The sequence below is a fragment of the Erithacus rubecula genome, assembly GCF_903797595.1.
Source record: "Erithacus rubecula genome assembly, chromosome: 6".
Classification (NCBI taxonomy): domain Eukaryota; kingdom Metazoa; phylum Chordata; class Aves; order Passeriformes; family Muscicapidae; genus Erithacus; species Erithacus rubecula.
Window position 1 is genome coordinate 34,357,405 of NC_136688.1, and position 21,457 is coordinate 34,378,861.

Below are 21,457 nucleotides of genomic sequence, written 5' to 3' on the forward strand. Positions count from 1 at the left end.
TGTGATAAAGGTACATTATAGGTGAACAAGAACAGGGAAATAAAGCGGCAGTGGGACAACGGGGCCAGTTGTGTGACTATTAATAAAGTGCAGGTCACCACACCTGCCTAACCAGCCGCAGATTCCAGATAAACTCTGTTCTGTCTCTGTGTGCCGCTGGAGAACTTCCAGCCAGGGCAAGCGATCTGGGATCTAGCCTGGGGATCTACGGAGACCCCGGGCCAAGCATTCCCGGGGGAATGGAGGTCTGGAGCGGGTATGGTGGAGAGCAGCCGGGCAGGGCGGGATGAGCGGAGCGCCGCTCACAGCCGCTCAGCGTCCCCGCCGCACAGGGCACCGCCAGCGCCATTCCGAGGGAAAACAGCAGCACAAACTCCAAACACAGCGCTCCACCGAGAAACTCCATTTATTACAAGGGATTTCTTACAAAAGCCGCCACTTGTGGCTCCCTCAGGTAAACCCCAGAAGCGGCTGGCGGGGCGGCTGCGGGGTGTGGCGGGAGCGCGGGGCGGGGCGGGCCGCGCTTCCGGCACGGGGCGGATGTTGCTGTTTGAATCGGCCGTCGGTTGGCGCGCGGCGCGGCCCGGTCCGGTCTGGCCCGGTGCGAGCGGTGAGTGCCGCCCTCGGGGTTCCGCGGCGCGGGGAGCCCGGTGCCGCCGGCCCGGGGCTGCGTGGGCTGCCGGGGCAGGGAGGCGGGAGCCCCCTCTTTCTCCGTGCGGCAGGCTGCCAGCCCCTGCTGGCAGTTACTAAGCAGACGTGCTCTCTGGGTCCCGCGCTAGCGGGACACGCGGAGGCGCGGAGTGCGCGCGGGAGGGAGCGGGCGCGGGGCGCACGGAGCTGCCGTGGCCCTGGTGGCGCTGGAGCCGTGCGCGGCCCCTGAGCCCCGGCTCGCTCCTGCGGCCGCCGCCCGGGGCTGGGAGCCCGGGGCTGGGAGCCCGGGGTCGCGTCCATCTCGGGACACCGCACCGGGACGTGACGGCGGTGACCTGGAGCTCCCACCGCCCGGACCCCCACGGGGTGCACGGGCGAGTTCTTTTGTTCCTGTGCTGGGCGCAGCGTGTGCCTGATGCCGTGCCGCTTGGGGTAGACTTTGTTTTTTCTTTCACAACCTCTACTTAAAAGACTATTAAAACGCCGTACGTTATGGAGAAGTTAAAAATTACAGAATTTAGCAAGATCTAAACACGCACTCTGAGGACTTTTCTAGCCTGTTTAGGCAAAGTAGATACACTTTATTTACACCGGTTTTCTAGACACTGGGCGATAATGTGGTCGTTCCTGTCTTGCAAGCAGACTGATGCAGAATTGCTTTGTTCCTGTGAAAAGCCCCAGGGTATTTGTGCAGGGGACCTGCAATTGTTGATCCGCGTCTTCTTAAACTTACGAATTCGAACTTTGGGTTCACTTACCTGAAAGAATTTGAGAAGTAGAAGGAATTGGGGGTGGTATAGCGATTTCTTTTTTCTTTCTCTTTTGCTGGAGCCGAGGAAAGGTGGGAAGGTGATTTCCTTCTTTCCAGCCACGTATGTGCTTTGTCCACCTGTAGAGCTTTTTACCAAAAAAATCTCGGCTTCTGTGGCCGTGTGTAGGTAGTTTCTTTGTTGTATTAGCGCAGGAGCTTGAGAGCCCTGAAACTGCACAGTGGCCATCCTGAGGAAATCCTAAAGAAAGGGAATGTGTGTGAGCTCTGTGCTTGTCTTTTCCTCCCTCTATACCTGATCTAAGTATAGTTACTACTTTTTAATTTAGAAAAAGAGAAGTGTGTTTCTGTGGAAATAGTAGTCATTTATTTAATCTGGCTGTCAGTGTGTGTCTTTAGGTACCTTTTAATCTAATTTAGTGGTGGTGCTTTTTGATTTGTTTTCCTTTGAGAGGGTTTTGTGGCCAAGCTGATTTGTGCAGCTCCTCCAGTTCTTAATGGCACAGGGCAGTTGCCTGATGCCTGAGACTTCTGCCTCCCTTTCTTTTTCTTTCTCAGTATGCCTCCTTCCCTAAATCTCCAGTGAAATTGCTACAGTGCTTTATTTGCAATAGTTTGAATTAGGATGAAGGTTGTTCCTGAAGCTGATACTTGTTAACCTAACCTGATACCTTAACCAAAACTGTTAATTTTGGACCACAGATAGCTCCTGGTCTGTCAGGATTCTGTTTTGAACCTTGGGTTTGTTACTGGCTGCTTCCCTGTTCTTGACTTCAGCATTCAAGAGGGAATTGTCTGTGCCTAGCTGAGATCTAGCCTGGAGATGCAGGCCATCACTCGTGATTCTTGGCTTGCAGAACTTAGGTAATGCTTCCTTCAGCTTCCTAAGGGAAGGCAAGTCAGAGATCTACAGATGTGTTCCTAGAAGGGTTCTGAGAAAGAATAACTATCTTGGTACTGTGGTGAAGAAACTATGAATTATTTGGTTTGGGTTGTTGTTATTTTTCCCAAGGTGTGGGCTAGGAAAGGATGTGTGGTGTGGCACACAGTAAAAGGGCAGCTCACAGGGCAGTGATGTTTGAAGGAAATGCAAGTTAGATCAGCATTTCTAAATAAATGACTTTCCACTTCAAAATGTAAAATATGTTGTCCTACATGGTATAAATTCCCTTGTATGCATGTCCTAGTTTTGGATTCTTGGGCCAGATTCCTGCATTTTTTCCAAACAGTGGAGACTATATTCATATCACATCACTGCACAGTTATTTTTTTGTTTCCAAGTTCTTTGTATTAGTACAGTTCTTATTTGAGCAGAAGTCAGAGCTGTTTCCTAGGTTATCTGTAGACCATTGTTTCTGTTGTTTAAAATAAGTAAGAACTCCTCTGTACAATGAGGTTTGTAGATAACTAGCTGTTGTGTTGGATTTTATTTTCTCTTCTGAAAATCAATAAATTAGTTTGGGGAAATAGGTAAAAGTTGCTGTATCTCTCATTGGCCTACGAATTCCTTTCCTGGGCAGTTGCATCCTGCTTTCTGGACCCCTATCTCTCACAATAACAGTTGAATTATAATATTCTTTTATCATAATCCTGCTTTTAGTTTATTGAGTTTATGTGCTTTTTTCAGTTTTAAATAAAACATAAAAGAGGTGTAGAATGTTCATTAACACACTGGATGTATTTAATACCTGTTTCTTTTGCATGACAGGTAGCCAGAAGAACTCAGGATGAGTGCAACGAGTAATTTTGATGTTCAAAGCACATGTGAGTAAAGTTTTTATCAAGTAATTTCAGATATACTTATCTGCATATATGATGCTAGTTATAACTTGTTTTCTTTGGGTTCAAAGAGCAGGTGAGTTTCCAGTAAACAAATTACTGTGTTCAGTTTGAGGCTCTTCAGTACAAGAAAGACAGGGAGCTCCTGAAAGGGTTCAGCAGAGGCCATGGAGATGATTTGGGGTCTGGAGCATCTCTCTCACATGGGAGCTGGACCTGTTTAGTCTGGAAAAGACTGAGAGGGAGTGTGATTAACCCATATAAATATCTCAGTCAGGTGCCACCTCAAGATGATGGTGCCAGACTCTTCAGTGGTGCCCAGTGACAGGATGAGAAGCAATGGTCATGAACTAAATCACAAGGGGCTCCCCCTCAACTTGAGGAAGAGCTTTTATACATTGAAGGTGACAATAGGCTGCCCAGAGAGGTCATGGACTTTCCCTCTCTGGAGCCACCCAAAACCCACCTGTGTCACTTGCTGTAGGTGGCCCTGCCTTGCAGGGGGTTGGACGGTGATCTCCAGAGGTCACTTCCAACCCTAGCCGTTCTGTGAAATTGTGTTGGAACCACCACTTGTCTCAGGAAATGAAAAAGAAAGAAATAACTTAGAGACTTCATTGCGTTTGTTTGCTGTAATTAGACTATTTTAAAATAGTATTTTCTGCAGATGCTTTAAAAAATTAACCTTGTGAATTTAGCAGCCAAATCAAACAGAACTGTATTTGAGATGTACCATTCAGGATTTCTTAGGTTGAAGCAGTAACCCTGTTCTTGTTGCTGTTACTACTGTGGCTGGTCTTAATATTAGAATATTGTAAATGTGTTTTATACATTTACTGGGAATTAAAGGGAAGCTGTTAAATGTCCATGGAACTATGATAGTGAGTAGAAACTTCAGTTAGTGGGAAATCATCAAGGTTTTAGTTGAATTGAGTGTTCTTTCAAATTGTTAAATGTTTTTAAAAGCTATGATAGCAACTGGCTTGGCACCATTTACTTGCTTCATCAAGGTTATCACATAGGTAGACAAAGAAGTAGTTGAGTCATGGATTCTAATATGGAGATGACTTAACATATAGTACTAAAAACAGCTAGATGACATTTCACATGCACCTGGACACTGTTGGCCATTTGATAATTCTCTTTGGGTGTTTTGGGAAGAATATCTCGATTGGGACCACAGTCTGTATGTGAATTTAGCTTGGCTGATAGACCATTTCTAAATCCAGCAGGCTGGTGAAGTATTTTCTTTGTAGTAACTAGAGGAGATTCTTCTGTATCTATTATAAAATTCAACATTAAGATAATGGATATCTACTGTCCTTTATGCAGTAATCTACTTGAGGATGTGTGTGATTAAAAGAGGTGAAAGCTACTGCTCTGTAGCTGATGATAATTCCATTACACTTACTATGATTATAAACATGATTCTATATTTTAGTTTGTGTTCTCTGTGGACGGACAGATGACTGCACTGAGAAGTATGGAGAAAAAAGGACTTATGTGGAATACAATCTCACTGTTCATAATTACTGTTTGGTAAGTGTATGATATTGATATTGGAGTTTCCTATTTTATCTGAAAAAAACAGCAACAAGTATTTAATACTAATAGCCTATCCTGTTGTTGTAACAACTATGTTGTTGTAAAGCTTGAAATGTGAGCTTTAACTCACAGCCTTGAAGGCTTGTGCTTGTTAGGTGCAGCAGATGAAATAAGTAAATCCCAACAAGCTTTTATTCATGATCCATTTAAAAGAATTCATTCATTCTCCCAGCCTATCATAGCAGATAACAATGAAGGTACATGTTAAGACAAAGGGAGCTGTTGGCACCTACATATTACCTCCTATAAGAAAAGTGTAGTTTCAAAATTTGACATGTGAGCATTCCACCCGGTGTGGACAAAGTACAGAAAAGGTTTTTTACTAATTTCTCATAGTTCTTACTGGCTGTCAGCTATTCTTTGACATTGCACAAAACATTGGAGCACTTAAGTCCTAATTTTCAGTAAAGTTATATATGCCCTGTTGATCATATTAGTACAGTTTCAGTAATCAGTAGAAGTTTATAATTTAAGCAAAGCTGTGGATATAAGATGCAGCTTTTGTTATGACACTTGACATTTTCTAAGATTCATATTCTTAAATGTATACTTAAACTTCGTCTCAAACTCTTATATTTTTGCAGGTCTTTAGAATAATATTACTACTTTACCAAAAAAAGTATTTTGATTGTTAATAAATATAATTTGAATTGTTCTCCCCAGTTCTAAAATGAGTGTCAGGTATCAGAAGTAATATAAGGGGGTATGTTTTCTCAACAAGTTCTTTGAAGTGTTGATTGTAGATGGTTTAATAGTTTGGATACTGAATCCTTTATAAATTAAGGGGAGTGGAGGTTTTGTGGTTACATGAAGGTAGAAATACTTGTTTTAAAATAAATTTTAGGCAGCTATAAGGAAATAGAGGCCATTATACCATGTTAGTGGTAATTTTGTCTCGTATATAAGGCCATATCAAATTAAAAGAAAAAATCCTATCTGCTGAACAGCTAGGAAAAGGCCATACTGATCGTTAGAGCTTGTAAGGTATTTTATCTGCAGGAAGATCATCACAGCATCTTTTACATTTTTTGTCTCCACTTCTTTTAAAAATGAGCAAAGCCCTTGATTTTATTTAAATAAAGTATATGTTATATAAGAGAAGAGCTCTACTAAGAGGCACATTAGTGACAGTTTAATTATTCTTTGCCAAATGTCTCACAGTTGGAAAAATACATTTAATTGGTTTGGGTATATAATTTTACATTTATTTGAGTAAAATATTGATAAAACTAGTTTAAATGGTGCAGTGTTGAAATTATAAAACAAGATTGTAAAGAATATAGATGGCATCAAGTTGTGAAACTCTTCAGTTATTTGAAGATTGTAATGTAGCTGCCTAACTTTAAATTATCATCAGGCTCTTCTGATTTGCCTAGTTACTTGATTCTGTGTTTATTTAAATCTCCTCTAAAATGAATTACTTTTCCTCTTAGGTGACACTTCAGTACAGTTACTTCCTACTGTGCTTCATTATCTCCACAGCACAATTGTCCTTCATATTAACGAAGCTAATTTAATTTTGCTTCCTCTGAAGATTTATATGCTGAAAGTAATTGTTTGAAAATTATCTGAATAGCCTGTAGAAAAAAAGAAGGCAAAATACACTGTCTTGGGCCCTACAGTATTACACAATACTTTGATGTTATGAATTTTTTTTTTTTTCATTTTACTGGTTATTGACATGTCAGACAAAATATGTTTTATATCAGGTTTTCAATAATTCAAATGTTTCCATATGTGCTTTTATAGACTAAGCTTCTCTCTTACTTGACTAGTACAATGTATGTATGTAATTTTAAATCTTAGGTGATATTTTAAAACAATTAATTTGTTTTTGTAGTTGATGTCAAGTGGCATTTGGCAGAGAGGTGAAGAAGATGAAGGTGTAGATGGATTTTTAATCACAGATATTAGAAAAGAAGTAAAGAGAGCTGCAAAACTGGTAAGAATGATGTTTTTGGTATTTACAAGAGGAAAAAGGTAACTTTTAAGTGCTCTTAATACTGTCCATGGGGCTTGTTTTCTTCCTCCAATGGTAAATATGCTGAGCCCATTCAAGCAGCTGAATTTTACATTTAGGTAACAAGTATATGGGATTTGTGGGACCTGCAAGGAAAAAAAAACGCCTGCCAAAATTTTAATCATCCTGCCTTAAAGGGAAGGAAGTACCTAAGATTGTAATGGGCTCATAAAGATATGTAATGCTTGTAAATTGGGCAAAAGGAGTGACAAAAATCAGAAGGTCCACTAGAGATCAGAAAGTTTTATTAGTCAGTCACACACTTGGCAGAGAGACTGGCCTGGGCTTTGTGGGGGTACTACCTTTTTGGAAATAGGTTTCTCCATCCCAAAGGTGGATTTCTTGCCTTCTATGTGAATTCTATCATGAACAGTCTGTTCTTTGAGGCCTTTCTGGAAGTGGGTTGGAGGGCTTTGGTGGTCTAAATCCTGCCCTATAGTCTGTGCCTGCTTCCTGCCACACATTCTGTGCTTGCACTGTCCTGTGGGTCTTTCTCACAGCACAGTGAATCTCTGCTGGGCCCTCTGTTCCAGTCAAATCTTTTTCTTTCTCATGGTGTGTTAGCACCAATAGTCCAGAGTTATCACCAACAGTTCTTGTGTGTTACTGCCAGCAGTCCCTGATTGGCTCCAGAGCCGCCTGGTTATATCAGTGTTTGAGGTATGCACATTATTCCCTTGTCTTCTGGAAATCAAGAGCTCCAAGGGTCTCACTTTGGACCACTGTTTATAGGGTCACAAGAGAGTGGGCTTTAGTTACAGTAATTTTCCATCCTGACTGCAATTTGAGTTTGTAACTTTCTCTGAAGTTTCAGTAACAATTCTGTTCTACTTGGGTTGTTATTCAGGCAAGAAAAATAAGTTTCCAAGGCTGTTTGTTATAAAACAGGAGCTCATTAGATACCTGTTAGTTCCTGGGAAGAGACAGTGTTTGTGATGAGTCTCAAGAGTGGCTTAGTCCAGTTCAGTTTGTTCAGGCTGAAGCCTAGTGAACATTTCTGAGATCAGAGTGTGGCCTGGATGCTCCATTACAATCCATCCCACAACTGAAGTCAGTTTCCTTGGGCCTCTGCAGTTTGAAGCTATTTTTATTCCTTGGGTAAGTTGCAGATAAATAAAAGTGAATTAAATTTTCATAATAACTCACGAGCATTGTGCTGAGCTTGAAGCTGACAGTAAATAATTTATGGATGCCTAAATATAAATATATATGTGTATGCTTATAATACCTATATAAACTATAGGTACTGGTAAAATAACTTGTTTTTTATCTTACATGTCACAATACAATTGGCAAAAGCCAATACATAAAGTCTGTGAAGTAACTGCATATGTTTACTCATTGTAACAGAGCTAAACTGCTTTAGTCTTGTCACAGTTTAAATCTATTAGCTATTCTTTCTTACACCTTTTTGTAACTTTTCTATTGGTTTATTTCTTGTGTTTTACTTATATTTAAAATGTTAATATTCTGTTTCCAAAACAAATTATTTCTAGAAATGTAATATCTGTAGGAAAAAGGGAGCTTCAATTGGATGTGTGGTTCCTAAATGCAAACGAAGTTACCATTTTCCTTGTGGGTTACAAAAGGAATGCATTTTCCAGTTTATGGAAGACTTCAGGTGAGTTTTGGGGTTTTGTTGTTTTTCCATTTTCAATTTATTATATTTATACAGGAAGTGACTTGGGTTTCTTTCATGACTTGTTATTGGATAGGCTAATAGTTGCAAATGACATCAGATTATCTGGGAAATAAATACCCGATTTGTGAAAGACATGAAAATGAAACAGTTACATTGCACACCTAATATTTATAAACTCAATTTTCAACACTTTTTGAATAGATGACTTTATGCTTACACAAGTATTTAAGTTGTTTATAAAACTGAGCAGTAAATTCTGAACTTTGAAATAAACTGCATAATGGTCGATTTGGGTTTTTTGTTTGCCTGTCTCCTGTGCCTCTGAAATGGCAGAGCTTTGGCTATCTGTATCTTCCAGCAGTGAAAACACAGTGTCTGCTCTTTTGTTATGTTTCCAAGTTTATTAGAGATGGACTGCAGGGGAAATGGGCTTAATATCAAATGTCTAAAAAATGTTTTGTTTTCTTTCACTGTCTATCTAGTATCTTGGCTGCAGTCAAAATACTCTTCAGTGCATTATCCTTGTGAGTTGAGTTTGTAGGGTGGATGGGTTGAAGTCTGACAGGCAATTAATATAAAACAATTCTCATTACTTCAAGTGCTTGTAAAGACAAGGCCTTGTCAGAAAGGTTTCTTCTAGAGCTGCATTTCTTGGATGTCATGGTATGGAATATCCCTTAGGTCAGTTGGGGTTAGCCATACCAGCTGTCTCACCTCCCAGTTCCTTGTGCATCCCGAGCCTGCTCGCTGGTGAGGAGGGCTGAGAAACAGAAAAAGTCTGGACTGTGTTCATGATCTGTTTGGCAATAGTTAAAACATCACTGTGATACCAACACTGATTTCTTCACAAATCCAAAACATCACCATATAAGCTATTATTAAGAAACTTAACTCTAGCCTAGCTAAAATCAGTATGTCTGCATTTTTAGCTTGTTGTGTAGCACTAACTCATGAAAAATGGATTCATTAATTAATTTTACTGTCTTCGAATTTTATGAGAACGTTCTTAAAATATTATTATGTTAAGGGAACCATAAATTACTATTTTTAGATCTTACTGTTGGGAGCATAGACCAGTCCAAGAGTTTACAGATCAAGAACCTAGAGGAGCTTCACAGTGCACAATATGTCTGGATTTGGTTGAACATCTTCCAGTGTACACTGTATTGAAAAGTCCTTGCTGTAAAAATGCTTGGTTTCATCGAGAATGCTTGCAGGTAATACAGGTTCCCCCTTTGATTTTTTTGCAACCATGGAGATCACATTTCTGTTTAAAAATAATGGAACAATTGCTTACTGTTAAGTGTAGATAGTAGGTATGAAGTATACTAGATCTGAAGAACAGTGCTAAAATTGTATTATGGGCACAACAGGATTTTGAGTTTTTAATGATGTTAATTTTTCTCTGCCTGTGACACTTCCGTGTTTCTGTATCTATGATACATGCTTTATGCCTTTGCTGCTTTTTGGCTCTGAAGTTCAGCCTAAGCAGTTGCTTTCTTGCAAGTCATTATGTGCAGAATCTCAGTGTTAAAAATGTAATTTATCCATCATCAGTTCTCTTTGGCTAAATCCAAGACTAAAAAAAGTTACAACTTCCTTTTTGTAAACTTATGCTGGATCTGGAGAGGTTGACTGAAAAAGATGGGACTTTTGTTTATGAACCTTATTCCAGCATATGAGCTCTTTCCTTTAAAGGAAGAGAAAATCCCTGCCATTTGCTTTAATGTCAAGTCACGTCATGATTGATATCAACTTTAACACCCATGTCAGGACAGTGTCTATGAATGTAATGCATCTCAATATTAAGACATAATTTATTGGCATCTTAAGGATGGTAGTAATTCAATAATTGGTCTGGTTTCTTTGTTGTTTTGTTTTTTCTTGGCACAGTATCAAGCTTTGAGTGCTGGGATATTTTTCTTTAGGTGCACAGTATGTAATAACAAGGAAAAATTTCAAAAAGAAATGTTGAGAATGGGCATACACATTCCAGAAAGGTAAGTAATTTTATTAATGATTACTCTTGTATGAAAACTTTGATAGGCTGTTCTAAAAATTTATTTTATTCTACAGAACTTCAACTATTAATATGTGAAACATCGGTTCTACCTTTAATTGTAGAATTGTTCAGTTTGGTAAGGAGTAGCCTGCTTCCTTTTAGGTATGCATAAAAATTGGCAAAGGTAGAATTATGTATCTCAAACATGAAACAGGAAGCTCTGAAAAGTCATTTTTAATGCCATGATTGAACTTTAAAGCAAATTAGAAGATAAAAGCACTTTTCAAATACAATATTTTTTCCTTAACATAGAGATTGCTAAAAAGTGTATTTTCTGTGCCCAAGTTTAATTATCTGAATTTCTGTCAAGACAGAAATGTAATTGACTGATTACTCAGCCATGCAGCTTTTATCTTCTGGCAAGGGTTTGTAAAGGTTATGTTAGTACAATAACTGCTTCCAAATTTCCAAGCTGTTTTTCCCATTTCTATTGCCCGATGAAGCTCAAAATATGACAGAAGGAGATTAGAATGATGTTTCTTTGTTAGAATATTATTCCTTAATAACCATTAGTCTCTTCAGGGAGCGCTTTAATTCCCTTTTTAAATCTGAAGCTTTAGTTTCTGGAGAGGAAGAAAAGTCAAAATAATTGATGAACTTTGCCGTACTGGCATGGAACATTCCAAGTTACCATTCATGAAACCAGTTTCAGCAGTAACTTGAATAGGCTGCCTAAACAAATATCCTTGTTTTCTGTGAGAGAAAAAGGAACAGAGACAGAGCAAACATGCACTAAGGTCATGTGAAAAATAATAAATACTTGAAGTCCAAGTAACTTTACACAAGAAAAGTCTGTGTGTTTTATAGTATTTTAGTTACTAGACTTCTCTTCCCCCTCTCAGTTACCTGGAACCCCTATCTGTTACCAAGAGCATGACATGATTGAAATATATTCATATGTTTATTGTGTTTTTCAAAATGCAGAGTAACCCATTGAAACAATCAGAAATAGTTCTGATATCCAGTCTTCTGCCTTGTTTACAGGGATGCGTCTTGGGAACTTGAAGAAAATGCGTATCAAGACTTACTGCATTGTTATCAACACTGTGATGTTAAAAGATGTCTCTGCAAGAAAGGAAGAGATTATAATGAACCTGATAGGTATGGTACTTTAGCAGGAAAATATAACTTAGGATGGAAATTTTTTTTATGTATTTAATTGTGCTATTTTTTTTTTTTTATTTACTTAAATGTTTTAATATTTTTTCGCATCAGGTTTTAATGTCAAGCCAACACACTGTCCAGATAGTGTTTGTTTTACTCAATATAATCCTAGTTCAATATTAATTTCTCTAACTTGATCTGGTTATAAAAGCCATGAAAACCAAATTTAAGGGGTTATCAGTTACCTTGTCTTCAGTTTTTACAGGCTGAAGTAGAATTTGTGCATCAACATAGCATGTGCCTAAATGCATGTTGTGTATGTGTCATTCAGAGTTTAATTCAGCAATTTAATAAGTGTTAAAATAATATAGTCTTTACAAGAAGTTATTGTTAAGTAGTAGACTTAGGTCAGTAGTTTGATTGTTTCCCTCGAGAGCTCTCCTTTAAAAGAGTTACCCTTTTGGAAAAGCTGGTGTGGTGAATACCCATAAAACACAGAGGATTTTGCTGACTGGCAGGATGAGAATAAAATAGTGCCTGGAATCTGTTGACTTCAGGATGGGGAGTACTTAATCTCATTCAATGCAAGGTGCTGGAACATTGGAGTTGCTTTTTTTTCTTGTTGCAGCCAGTATATCTTGCATGAAGAAAGTGTCCTTGATTACAATCAGTTCCACCAGACTGATAAAATTAAGCTTTGTTGGTTTAGTGTCTGGGTTGTGCTTACTATTGAGTAGTCTTTGTTTTAAATAGCCTTATTCTTCTAATTCTAAATACCTAAGTTTTTCATTCTAGTAAATGGGAAATAAAGCGTTGCCAGTACTGTGGTTCTCGTGGGACTCACTTGGCTTGTTCATCTATGCAATCATGGGAAGAAAACTGGGAATGCATGGAATGCAGAAGTATCTTTGCAACATCAGGTAAAATTATAGGTGTAACAGTGATTTCTTAAATAATAACTTCAAAGTTATGTAAGCATACTTTAAAAATAGCAAATTCATTAAATTAATATCATGTAATCATACAGGGAGGTATAGCAAACAGAAAAAGCGTTCCTTGGCTACCTCTGAAAAAACAAATGGAACAACTTGTTTGCTGGAAGAGCCATCTCCAAAGTCCCCTCGGCAGTCATCTGGATCTCCACGCAATTTTCTACTCCAGTGTGTAATTTTCTGTTTTCTTGCAGAAACTGATTATTGCATAAAATAACACTTAAACATAAATGATGGCTTATTCTGTAGGAGAAACTTACACGCGTTTGCAAATCAGATGAAATTCTAATAAAGTTTAGTGATTGAGGTTTGGAAATTTGCTGTAGTTATTTGGATTTGGTGGCATGTGAACCACTTTTTAGTTTGGTAAAGATAAATCCTTTTTAAAGGAATTTTAACAATTTATTGGTAACAAGTATATAAACAGCAAAGCTTTTAAATTTGCTTATTGGTATTTTTTCCATTTTAATAGTGTTCTAGAAGTCTGACTTGAAAACATTATTATGAACATCTTTCTCTGCTGTAGTAAAACCTTTTCAAGTATGTAGAAACAAATATTTTTAGTTTTTATTGACTATGTCAGTCAGGACTTTTGTCTGATGTAAAAGATGCAACTAAAAACACATCCTAAGACCACAATCTAGTAGAATGCAGAATTGTTATTTTTAAATTTGTAGTTCAGGCACTGATGGGCTTCATGGAAATGAAGATACAAATGAAATTCAGTGCTGGTTTAGGGGGAAACTATACTGCTACCTTGAAATAGGAAGTGTTCATTAATTCTTCAGTTGTATCTCTTCTTAAAATTCTGTTTTGGCTTATAGATCATCAAAGATAATGAGTCAGAATTTGTCACCTTGCTCACACCGAGAACTTCCAGCATCTGACAGAATGACAATGTCCTTATCTCCAGTGATGTCAATCAGGTACTGGTCCTTGAGGCACAAGTATTTCTTCTATTTTTCTTATTTTGAAGAGTAATCTAGCACATGGCTTTATACAGTATTTCCTCCAGAACATGGTGGGGGGGTGTCTCCATGTGTGTGTTTGTGTATGTACAGTATCCATATATATTTCTGTGTGATGATATACAGTATGCATGTATATAGTCACTGCAAAAATAAGATGAGGATATGCTTAAAGCCTGAAGTCATAGCTTGAGAAAGGCTTCTGCTATTAATAAATGCTAGAGGAGTCTGAGGAGAAAAAAATGAGACCTACTGAGAATTTTTAAGTTAGGTAGAGAGGGGATCAAAACCCAAAAATACATATTTGTCCTTACTGATGTGTGGCTAAACATTCTTTAAAAAATAGGGAATAAAAAGAATTCTAATTGCTTTCTTCTAATTAGACATGTCTTAAATTTTTAATATTTTTGTACCCTATTTTAGCTCATGATTGTACTAAAATCAGTGCTAAAACATATTTTAATATAGAATATCCAGTTTTTAAGGACATAGAATTCATTTTCCTCTTGTGAGTAGTTAATGTATGGATTCTACCTGATGTGCTAAAAATTCTAATGAGGGAATGAGTTATTTCTAGTAGATATGTTATTTGAGATAATTTTGGTTGGAAGCTAGAAAACAAAGAAAGCATTTTGCTTTTTTAAATGAGAATTTTCTTCCTACTCAAATCTATTTTTTTATTGGAGTGACAAAGATTGTTCGAATTTGATTGCAAAACATCTTTAACATAAAATGATAAACTCTTCAATTTCTCACTTGTGTCACTTTGTTTAAATGTCAGCTCATTGTATGAGAATTGTTTGGTGCTGTGTTGGAGTCACTAAATGAAGAAAATTTGTTTTATGCCAGGGTAATTATTTCTACCTCCATTTTTTTAGCTCTTAGAGGTATTTTTAAACTTGCCACTACAGTTTTAAAATTTTTTAAATCTATACTAAATGTTTTGCTGATGTAATTCAGGCAATCCCTAAATGTGCCACAGTGTTTAAGAAGTGTTCTTCATGAAAGACTGTTAAAATGTTTTTTGTGTAACTGTTTGTGTAACATGCCATTTTCTTGTAGGCGTTTAAAAGAGCGAAGAAGGGAGGTTTGTAATATACTGAAGGAGTTAAAGGTACAAGTTAAAACAAAACCAACAAGACTTAACATCATTGCAGAAAATATTTGGAGTAGTGCTTTAAAAGGATTTAGACAGCGTATCTTCAGTCCCACAAACACTATTGAAGTAAGTTTCTTAAACTGCAAAAATAGATCGAAGACAAATACTTCTGCTGCATCAAAACACCATTTCTTCCAGTTGTTAATGCTTCACCTTCAGAATTCATCATTGTTTGAGGGCTCTTCTGGAAAGACTTTGTCGCTTGATTTTCAAGGTAATTAGTTGCTTTGTTCAAAAACATATTGAGAAGTATATAGCTTAAAACATTTTTCAGTCTTCAGCCAGTATGAGTGTCAGTTCATAAGTATAGTCCTGAAGGATAAAATTTAGAGGTTGATTTCTATATTTTTTTTCAATTCTAAAGCGGGATGGTGTACTGATTTGTGATTTTAAAAAATTGGGTTGGTTGACTCACTTTCTTTTCTAATTATTTACCTTTCCTCAAATTTCTAGAACATTATTTCTCATAGCATGCTTCTCAAAGACACCAAGAAAGCTTGAGTTCTTATACTTCAGAATTAAATATATATTGGGTGTAAAGTGGAAGAGGAAGTTACATCTCCCAAACCTTAATAGTGGCTGAAGAGTTGGTGTAAAAGAACATGGTACTCCAATTTAAAAATATAGTCTTACAGTTTTGAAGTATAAGAAGATAGCAAAAGTCATTAAAAAGAAACAACACTATGGCATTTTTTTATTAAAAAATGAGGATCAGAAATAATTTCTATGCATATAAATAAACATATTTTTCTATTTGCAGCTTTAGAAGAAAATCTTTATTTTGAAGCTGGTAAAATGATTGCAGTTTCTCTGGTTCATGGTGGTCCATCTCCTGGTTTCTTTTCCAAAACATTGTTCAATTGTCTTGTCTATGGTCCAGAGAATGTGAAGCCATCTTTGGAAGATGTTGCTGATGATGATGTAGCACAAACAATAAAAAAGGTAATACGCAATAATTTTAATTTTATTCCTTGCCCAAGTCTATATTTGGAGATAAAGAAGGACTTACTGAATATAAATTTTGTTGAGATTAAAAAGCTAATTTTTAATGTATATGTATACACACATGTATTAAACAAGTGCCTGACTTATGTTTTTATGCAGATAAAATATGCAAATAGTCTGTCCAGCCTACAGTCTACACTACAGGACTGCTGTGAATTCCTCGCTGCTGCTGGATGTTTAAGACCTGTAACAGCTTTGTGTGATAAGAACGTGCTGGTGAATGAAATATTGATCTATCATGTAATCAAGAGAGTTACTTTACCCTTAGAAAGGTTTGTTTTGCTTGAGTTTTTGAACTTCTTAGTTCTTTTCCTCACTGCAATTCTAAATAATACATTGCTAAAACTAACTTTCACATGTCCTTCTTACTCTCCATTTAAACCACTGAAGTGTGGTTTAAACTGTACTGTAATTTTTGGTTGATTAAGTAGTGACTGTTAGGTAGTTAAACTGAAATACTGAAATTATTTCTACATATCTGCTCTGATTTCTCCCTGAGTCGCATTCTTTTTTCAACCTTATAAGGGCAGATTCAGAGTTTTTAAACTACAACCTCACAAAGACCTTTGTACTATAAAATTTCTCTAGCCTATAGTTCAATTCTAATTCAGAATTGCTTGAATTTAGAATGTTTACGTTTTAGAAATGTTTAACATATATTTAAAATTCAAGTGAATTTTCTAGCGTTCTGATTAGGGAGTTTGTGTGTGCCATTAGGAGTGCAATATTGTCAACAAGTTGGCCTGCTTAGAACATAAACATTGCATTGGTGTTTCTATGAGGCGGTGATGACTTCATTAGCTGGAAAAGTTACAGCTCTTGACTATTCTGTGATTGGTCTCTGGCCTTATTTCCAATTCACATTTTTCCTCTGCCTGGTAAAAATTTATTGGATGCTAATTTTCCCAACAATCATAGCTTGATTTAAACTTCACATATGGCATTACCTTTGACAAATTTGATCAACTCCATCTCCAAGAGCTATGAAAGCATTCTTAATGTGAGAACTTTTTTTAATGAAGGTCAGAGTCCTTCATAGTTCTTCAGTCAAGGCTCTCTGGCATGTTTGAACAATCTATATCTATAGATCTATCTATATAATATTTTAAAATTAGTGAAAAGCAAAATGTAATAATTAGTGCATTTGTTTATGAGGTAGTGGGGTTTTGTGCATTTTGGGAGATGGGTTTAAGATGGGCTTAAGTGAGTAGAACAAGAAATTATTTGTCACTATAAAGGACTGAGTAACTAGAGAGTTGGTTGTTTTAGCTGTTAAACATTCTATGCCACTGGGCACTACTGAAAAGAGTCTTGTGTCTGACCTCCTTGCACATTTCCTTCAGATACTTCTCCCTGTTGAGATTCCACCTGAACCTTTTTTCTCTAGGCTGAAGAGTCCCAGTTCTCTCAGCCTCTCCTCATAGGGTAATGGTCTAGTCATCCTTAATCATCCTAGTTACCCTTTGCCAGGCTTTCTCCAGTCCATATCTCTTGCACTGGGGAGTGTGGCACTGGACATAGCACTTAGCACTTCCAAGTTTGGTCTTTCTGCTGCTAAGCAGAGGAAAAAGATCACCTCCCTTGAGCTGCTGGCAACACAGTTCCTCTTACAGCCCAGGATGCTGCTGTCTGCATTTGCCACAGGCACAAATAATAGCATGTAAGCACGTGCAGACTTGCAAAAACCAAGCAAAGGCTATATTTTAAGATATCCAAAATGAGTTAAGGAATTTAAGCTGTTTTCCAAAGACCTATTTGTAAGAAAAAGAATTGCTGTGTTTTCATGCTAAAGTTAGAAGTATACCTTGTACATACAGTCAAATACCAGGGAATAAGGTTAATTTCTACATATCACTGGTATTTCTTTCATCTCTCCAAAAGCTCTACAGAAACATTTAGATTGTTAAAATGAGTTAAATGCATTTCCCAAGATGAAGTGGGAGTAACCTTCTTGATAAGATTTAGAGACTGGAGATGGGGAAGATTTAATAAATCCCATCTTGCAGCTTTATAAAACGCAGAGTTCTGATGCATTTACTTTTTTCTCCTCCCCTTCCTAGTTTTAGGCAGGGTTTGAACACCCTTGGCGTTCTAGAGAAAATGCAGATGCACCCAAATGTGTTCTCTAGCATATTTTGCCACAAATCCGAAAGACTTTCAGCGAAAACTATTTGTGATCTCTTTACAATCCATTCCACATCAGATGTAAATAATGTTGAAGGTGCTGATTTTTGGACGGGCTATTTACAAGAAGTGGAAAGTAAGTAATTTTTGTTTGTTTGTTTGGGGTTTTTTGGGGTTTTTTTGTTTGTTTGTTTGTTTGTTTTGGTTGGTTGGGTTTTTTTTAATTAAAAAATCCTCCCCTTTCCTGTCCAGGTTATTTAATTGCTGGTATACATGCAGAATTTGATTTTTAGAGTTAAGTGGTGTAAATAAATAAAGGTTTTGTAGTCATTATCATCTCCTAATTGTTCCTTCTTCCCCATATTTCTTACTAATTAGAATTTCTGAAACTCTTGCCCAATACTTTACAGGGGTAAATATCTGAAAGATTGGTGCTAGGATTCCTGTGAATTAGAAAATAAAAATCTAGCATACAACCTAAGAAAAATCCTTTAAGAGATAGATTGTCTGAAGTCTTAAAGACCACTGTGTTCCATCTTTTTCTTCCAGAAGAGATTTTTGTATTCACTTAAGATTTTTCAGAACCAGCTGAAGTGGATTTTTCTTGTTCAGCTTTTTCTTAGGTAGCCATATAACTGCATATTTATTCAGCATATTGGTTTGATTTTATGTGGGGTTTTTTTTTCCTCTTAGTACTTAGCATGCATGTAATGGTTTATGTGTAATAGACAATCAATGATAAAATATAATCCTGCTTTTTTAGGTGGTGAGTCTGTAGTGACATTGGAGGATATTCTGCTCTTCGTCACAGGCTCCTGTTATATACCACCCATTGGTTTTGATCCTGAACCTACTATTCAATTTTTGCGTATAAGGTATCCCATTGGAAACAGACTTCTTAATAGCTTAGAGCTTCCTATAACAAAGACATATCAGCAGTTCAAAAAGAAAATGGAGTTCACCATCAGAAACACACTAAGAGCTGAAAGGGAATAAGCATTTTTGCTGTTAAACTGAGTCTTAAACTTGAGATTTCTGCAGGAACATCTCCTTTCAGTTCACCACTGTATTTTTGTACAAAATGCTTTTAGTATTTTTACAACCTTTCCCCAAAAATTATGCTAAAACTTGTTATGAGATGGAAAACAGTTTTCAAATTAAAAAAAACTTTATCTCCTGAATCATTTTCCTTTTGAGGTTGATCTTAAGAGTCCTTCATCTCTTGCAGAAGTAGTTTAAATGTCAGCTTTTGCTGCAGACAGGTATGAAAAGTTTAGTACACTCTGTAACAGGTAAGTATGTGGATTGTATCAAATACTTAGGTAACTTATTTATAAGAAACAAATGAGGTAAATTTTGAAGATAATTGCTGTAGAGTGTTGTCTTGCATAAAACTGATTCAGTTTTATGTATATTTTTTTCAGTAACTGTTTTGTATTGATTAGTTTACATTCTGATAGTTCATGGAAACCTAGGAAACAAATAAATTCTTGTAGTTTTTATGATCATTGTGGCTAGTGCATTCAAGGTCTGGAGAAAACAGGTAAAGTAATACAGCATGAGGACAAAATTCAGTTGAATTTGTGTCTCTGTTTTTGAAGAAAATCTTTGACATTTGCGCTTTTCTGCATTCTACTGTCATATCAATTTTTAATTACTCATAGAGCCCAAATAATAAAAACCAGAAGGAAATCTTGAACACACAAGATCTTCTGAAGTGAAATATAGGAGCTAGACTTAATGTTGTTGAGTATGAAAGAGTAAAAGTTTGTTGCTCATTAGAACATGTAAACTTGTTTTCCATTAAAGTATTTTCATATGACCATGCACTAACTATAGCTCTCCCTTAAACTAAAGGCAGTCTACCATCAAGTTTGTCTGGGCCTGACACTTTTCTAGTTTTTATTCTAAACTCTTCCAGTTCAGTTGTAGGTGCATTCTGAGCACTGTATAAAATATATTTTAGTGCTGCAGTAATTTGTGCAAGTGGCCGGGCCATTAAAAGATAAGTAGTGAAATTCCTATACAGCAACACTTTATTGTTATTAATGCTAAAATTATGACATTAAAAGGACATTTCAATAACATTCTTTTTAAATGTATGCTGCTCTGTTTTGAAATTATGCTTTTTTTCCTCTATTAGTTTTGACCACCGGTATTATATGTCTTGAACATAAATTGTGTTGTAGGTGTAATATAGATACATATGTATATGTATGCACATTCTTCAAAATACTGGAAAGTAATCATACCCTTTTTTTTATTAATATAGCTTGAAAATACAAGCAGGATTACTTTACATTTGAATTCCTTGGCAAGGAAGTACATCCACAGTAATTATAAATGGATAGGTGCTTCTGAAAAAATAATAATGTAAGGAAATCATTGCAAATCTTAGATTAGACATTTCTTGTTACTAATGTCTAAAAAAACAATCTAATTGCATCAGTTTTTCATTATAAGTTAAGGAATATTAGAAATTAAGACAGGATTAGCAGTGTTTTTTGCTTATTGGCCAAAAGCATATTCAAGTCTCCTTTAAAATAAACATATGATCTGTTGGAGAATGTAATTTGACTTGTTTATATACTAAGCATTTTCTCATTGTTTTCTTTTCTCCAATAATATTCGTTGTTTCTGATCTTTGCATAATTTTTGACTCTCATTCTGCCAATAAATTCTTTGTATTCTTAGCCTTAACAATGTTCTATTACCATTACAGGAAGAGTGGTTTGACACAAATTTGTTTACATAATAAGGATTCATATTGTATGTTTTTTATTTTTCAAATACAAGGAGTTTTCTACAGATATTATACTGTAAAAATGAGTACAGTATTTGTTTTTCTTGCCTAGTTAAAGATAAATGTGTTCTGTAATGTTATTCTTCCAAATGAGAAGTACAAATTTTACGTAAGTAGCAAGCAGAGTGTGAATACTTTTAAAGGACAAGGATTTTTGGTACCTGCAGTGGCAAGAGAAATTGTTCAGAACCTGGAATTAAATAAACTGCATTTTAAAACCTTCAATGGAGAAAGGAATAATAAAATAATGTGAATATAAGGCTTCAAAAATACCTGAGATTACAAAAATATAGTTCACACCTATTATTGCTTATTACTTTTAAATTCATCAGTTGAAAGGCTTTTATATAAAGGCAGAACTAACCTATGTGCCAGGTGTAAAAAATTCACTTTAAAACTATCTGCTATATGGTGCTATATCCAAACACTAAATTTGTAAAATCACATATTACAGTATGTAATATTGCTTGAAAGGGTTTTTCTTGCACAAAATTTGTTCCTATTTTCTAACAGTGACATGTACCCATTCAGGACAAGTTGTCTTTTTCTTTTCTGTTGGTTTGATCAGCTCTGATTAGACAGTCCAATATAATACTTCATATATTCAAGTTGTATTCCTGAATGCTGCAATGGAAAGGAATTTCCTAATTTTCAGCATTCATTTATATAGAACACTCATAAATTTGTTTGAACTGTTCATTAGAATTCCATTGAATAAGCTAACTTCCATGCACAGAATGGCCTCCCTTATCATGAAATTGTAAAAGCAATTTA

General features: G+C 36.4%; 1 protein-coding gene across 2 annotated transcripts; it reads left to right on the forward strand.

Annotated features, from left to right (window-relative positions):
- The first annotated feature begins 514 nt into the window (after positions 1 to 514).
- Positions 515 to 20,953, forward strand: G2E3 (G2/M-phase specific E3 ubiquitin protein ligase). Of its 2 annotated transcripts, none has more exons than XM_079307787.1 (16): positions 515 to 610; positions 3,129 to 3,184; positions 4,641 to 4,738; positions 6,645 to 6,746; positions 8,321 to 8,445; positions 9,518 to 9,683; positions 10,360 to 10,466; positions 11,513 to 11,629; positions 12,428 to 12,552; positions 12,660 to 12,792; positions 13,449 to 13,571; positions 14,655 to 14,965; positions 15,512 to 15,693; positions 15,856 to 16,028; positions 17,817 to 18,016; positions 18,644 to 20,953. In XM_079307787.1, the coding sequence occupies exons 2-16, from the start codon at positions 3,148 to 3,150 to the stop codon at positions 18,874 to 18,876; spliced, it is 2,232 nt and encodes a 743-aa protein (XP_079163913.1). In that variant the 5' UTR covers positions 515 to 610; positions 3,129 to 3,147; the 3' UTR covers positions 18,877 to 20,953. The 2 variants fall into 2 exon arrangements, with proteins under 2 accessions (XP_079163913.1, XP_079163914.1); XM_079307788.1 differs by having other exon boundaries at positions 521 to 610; positions 13,449 to 13,550; positions 18,644 to 19,054.
- Positions 20,954 to 21,457: the final 504 nt, after the last annotated feature.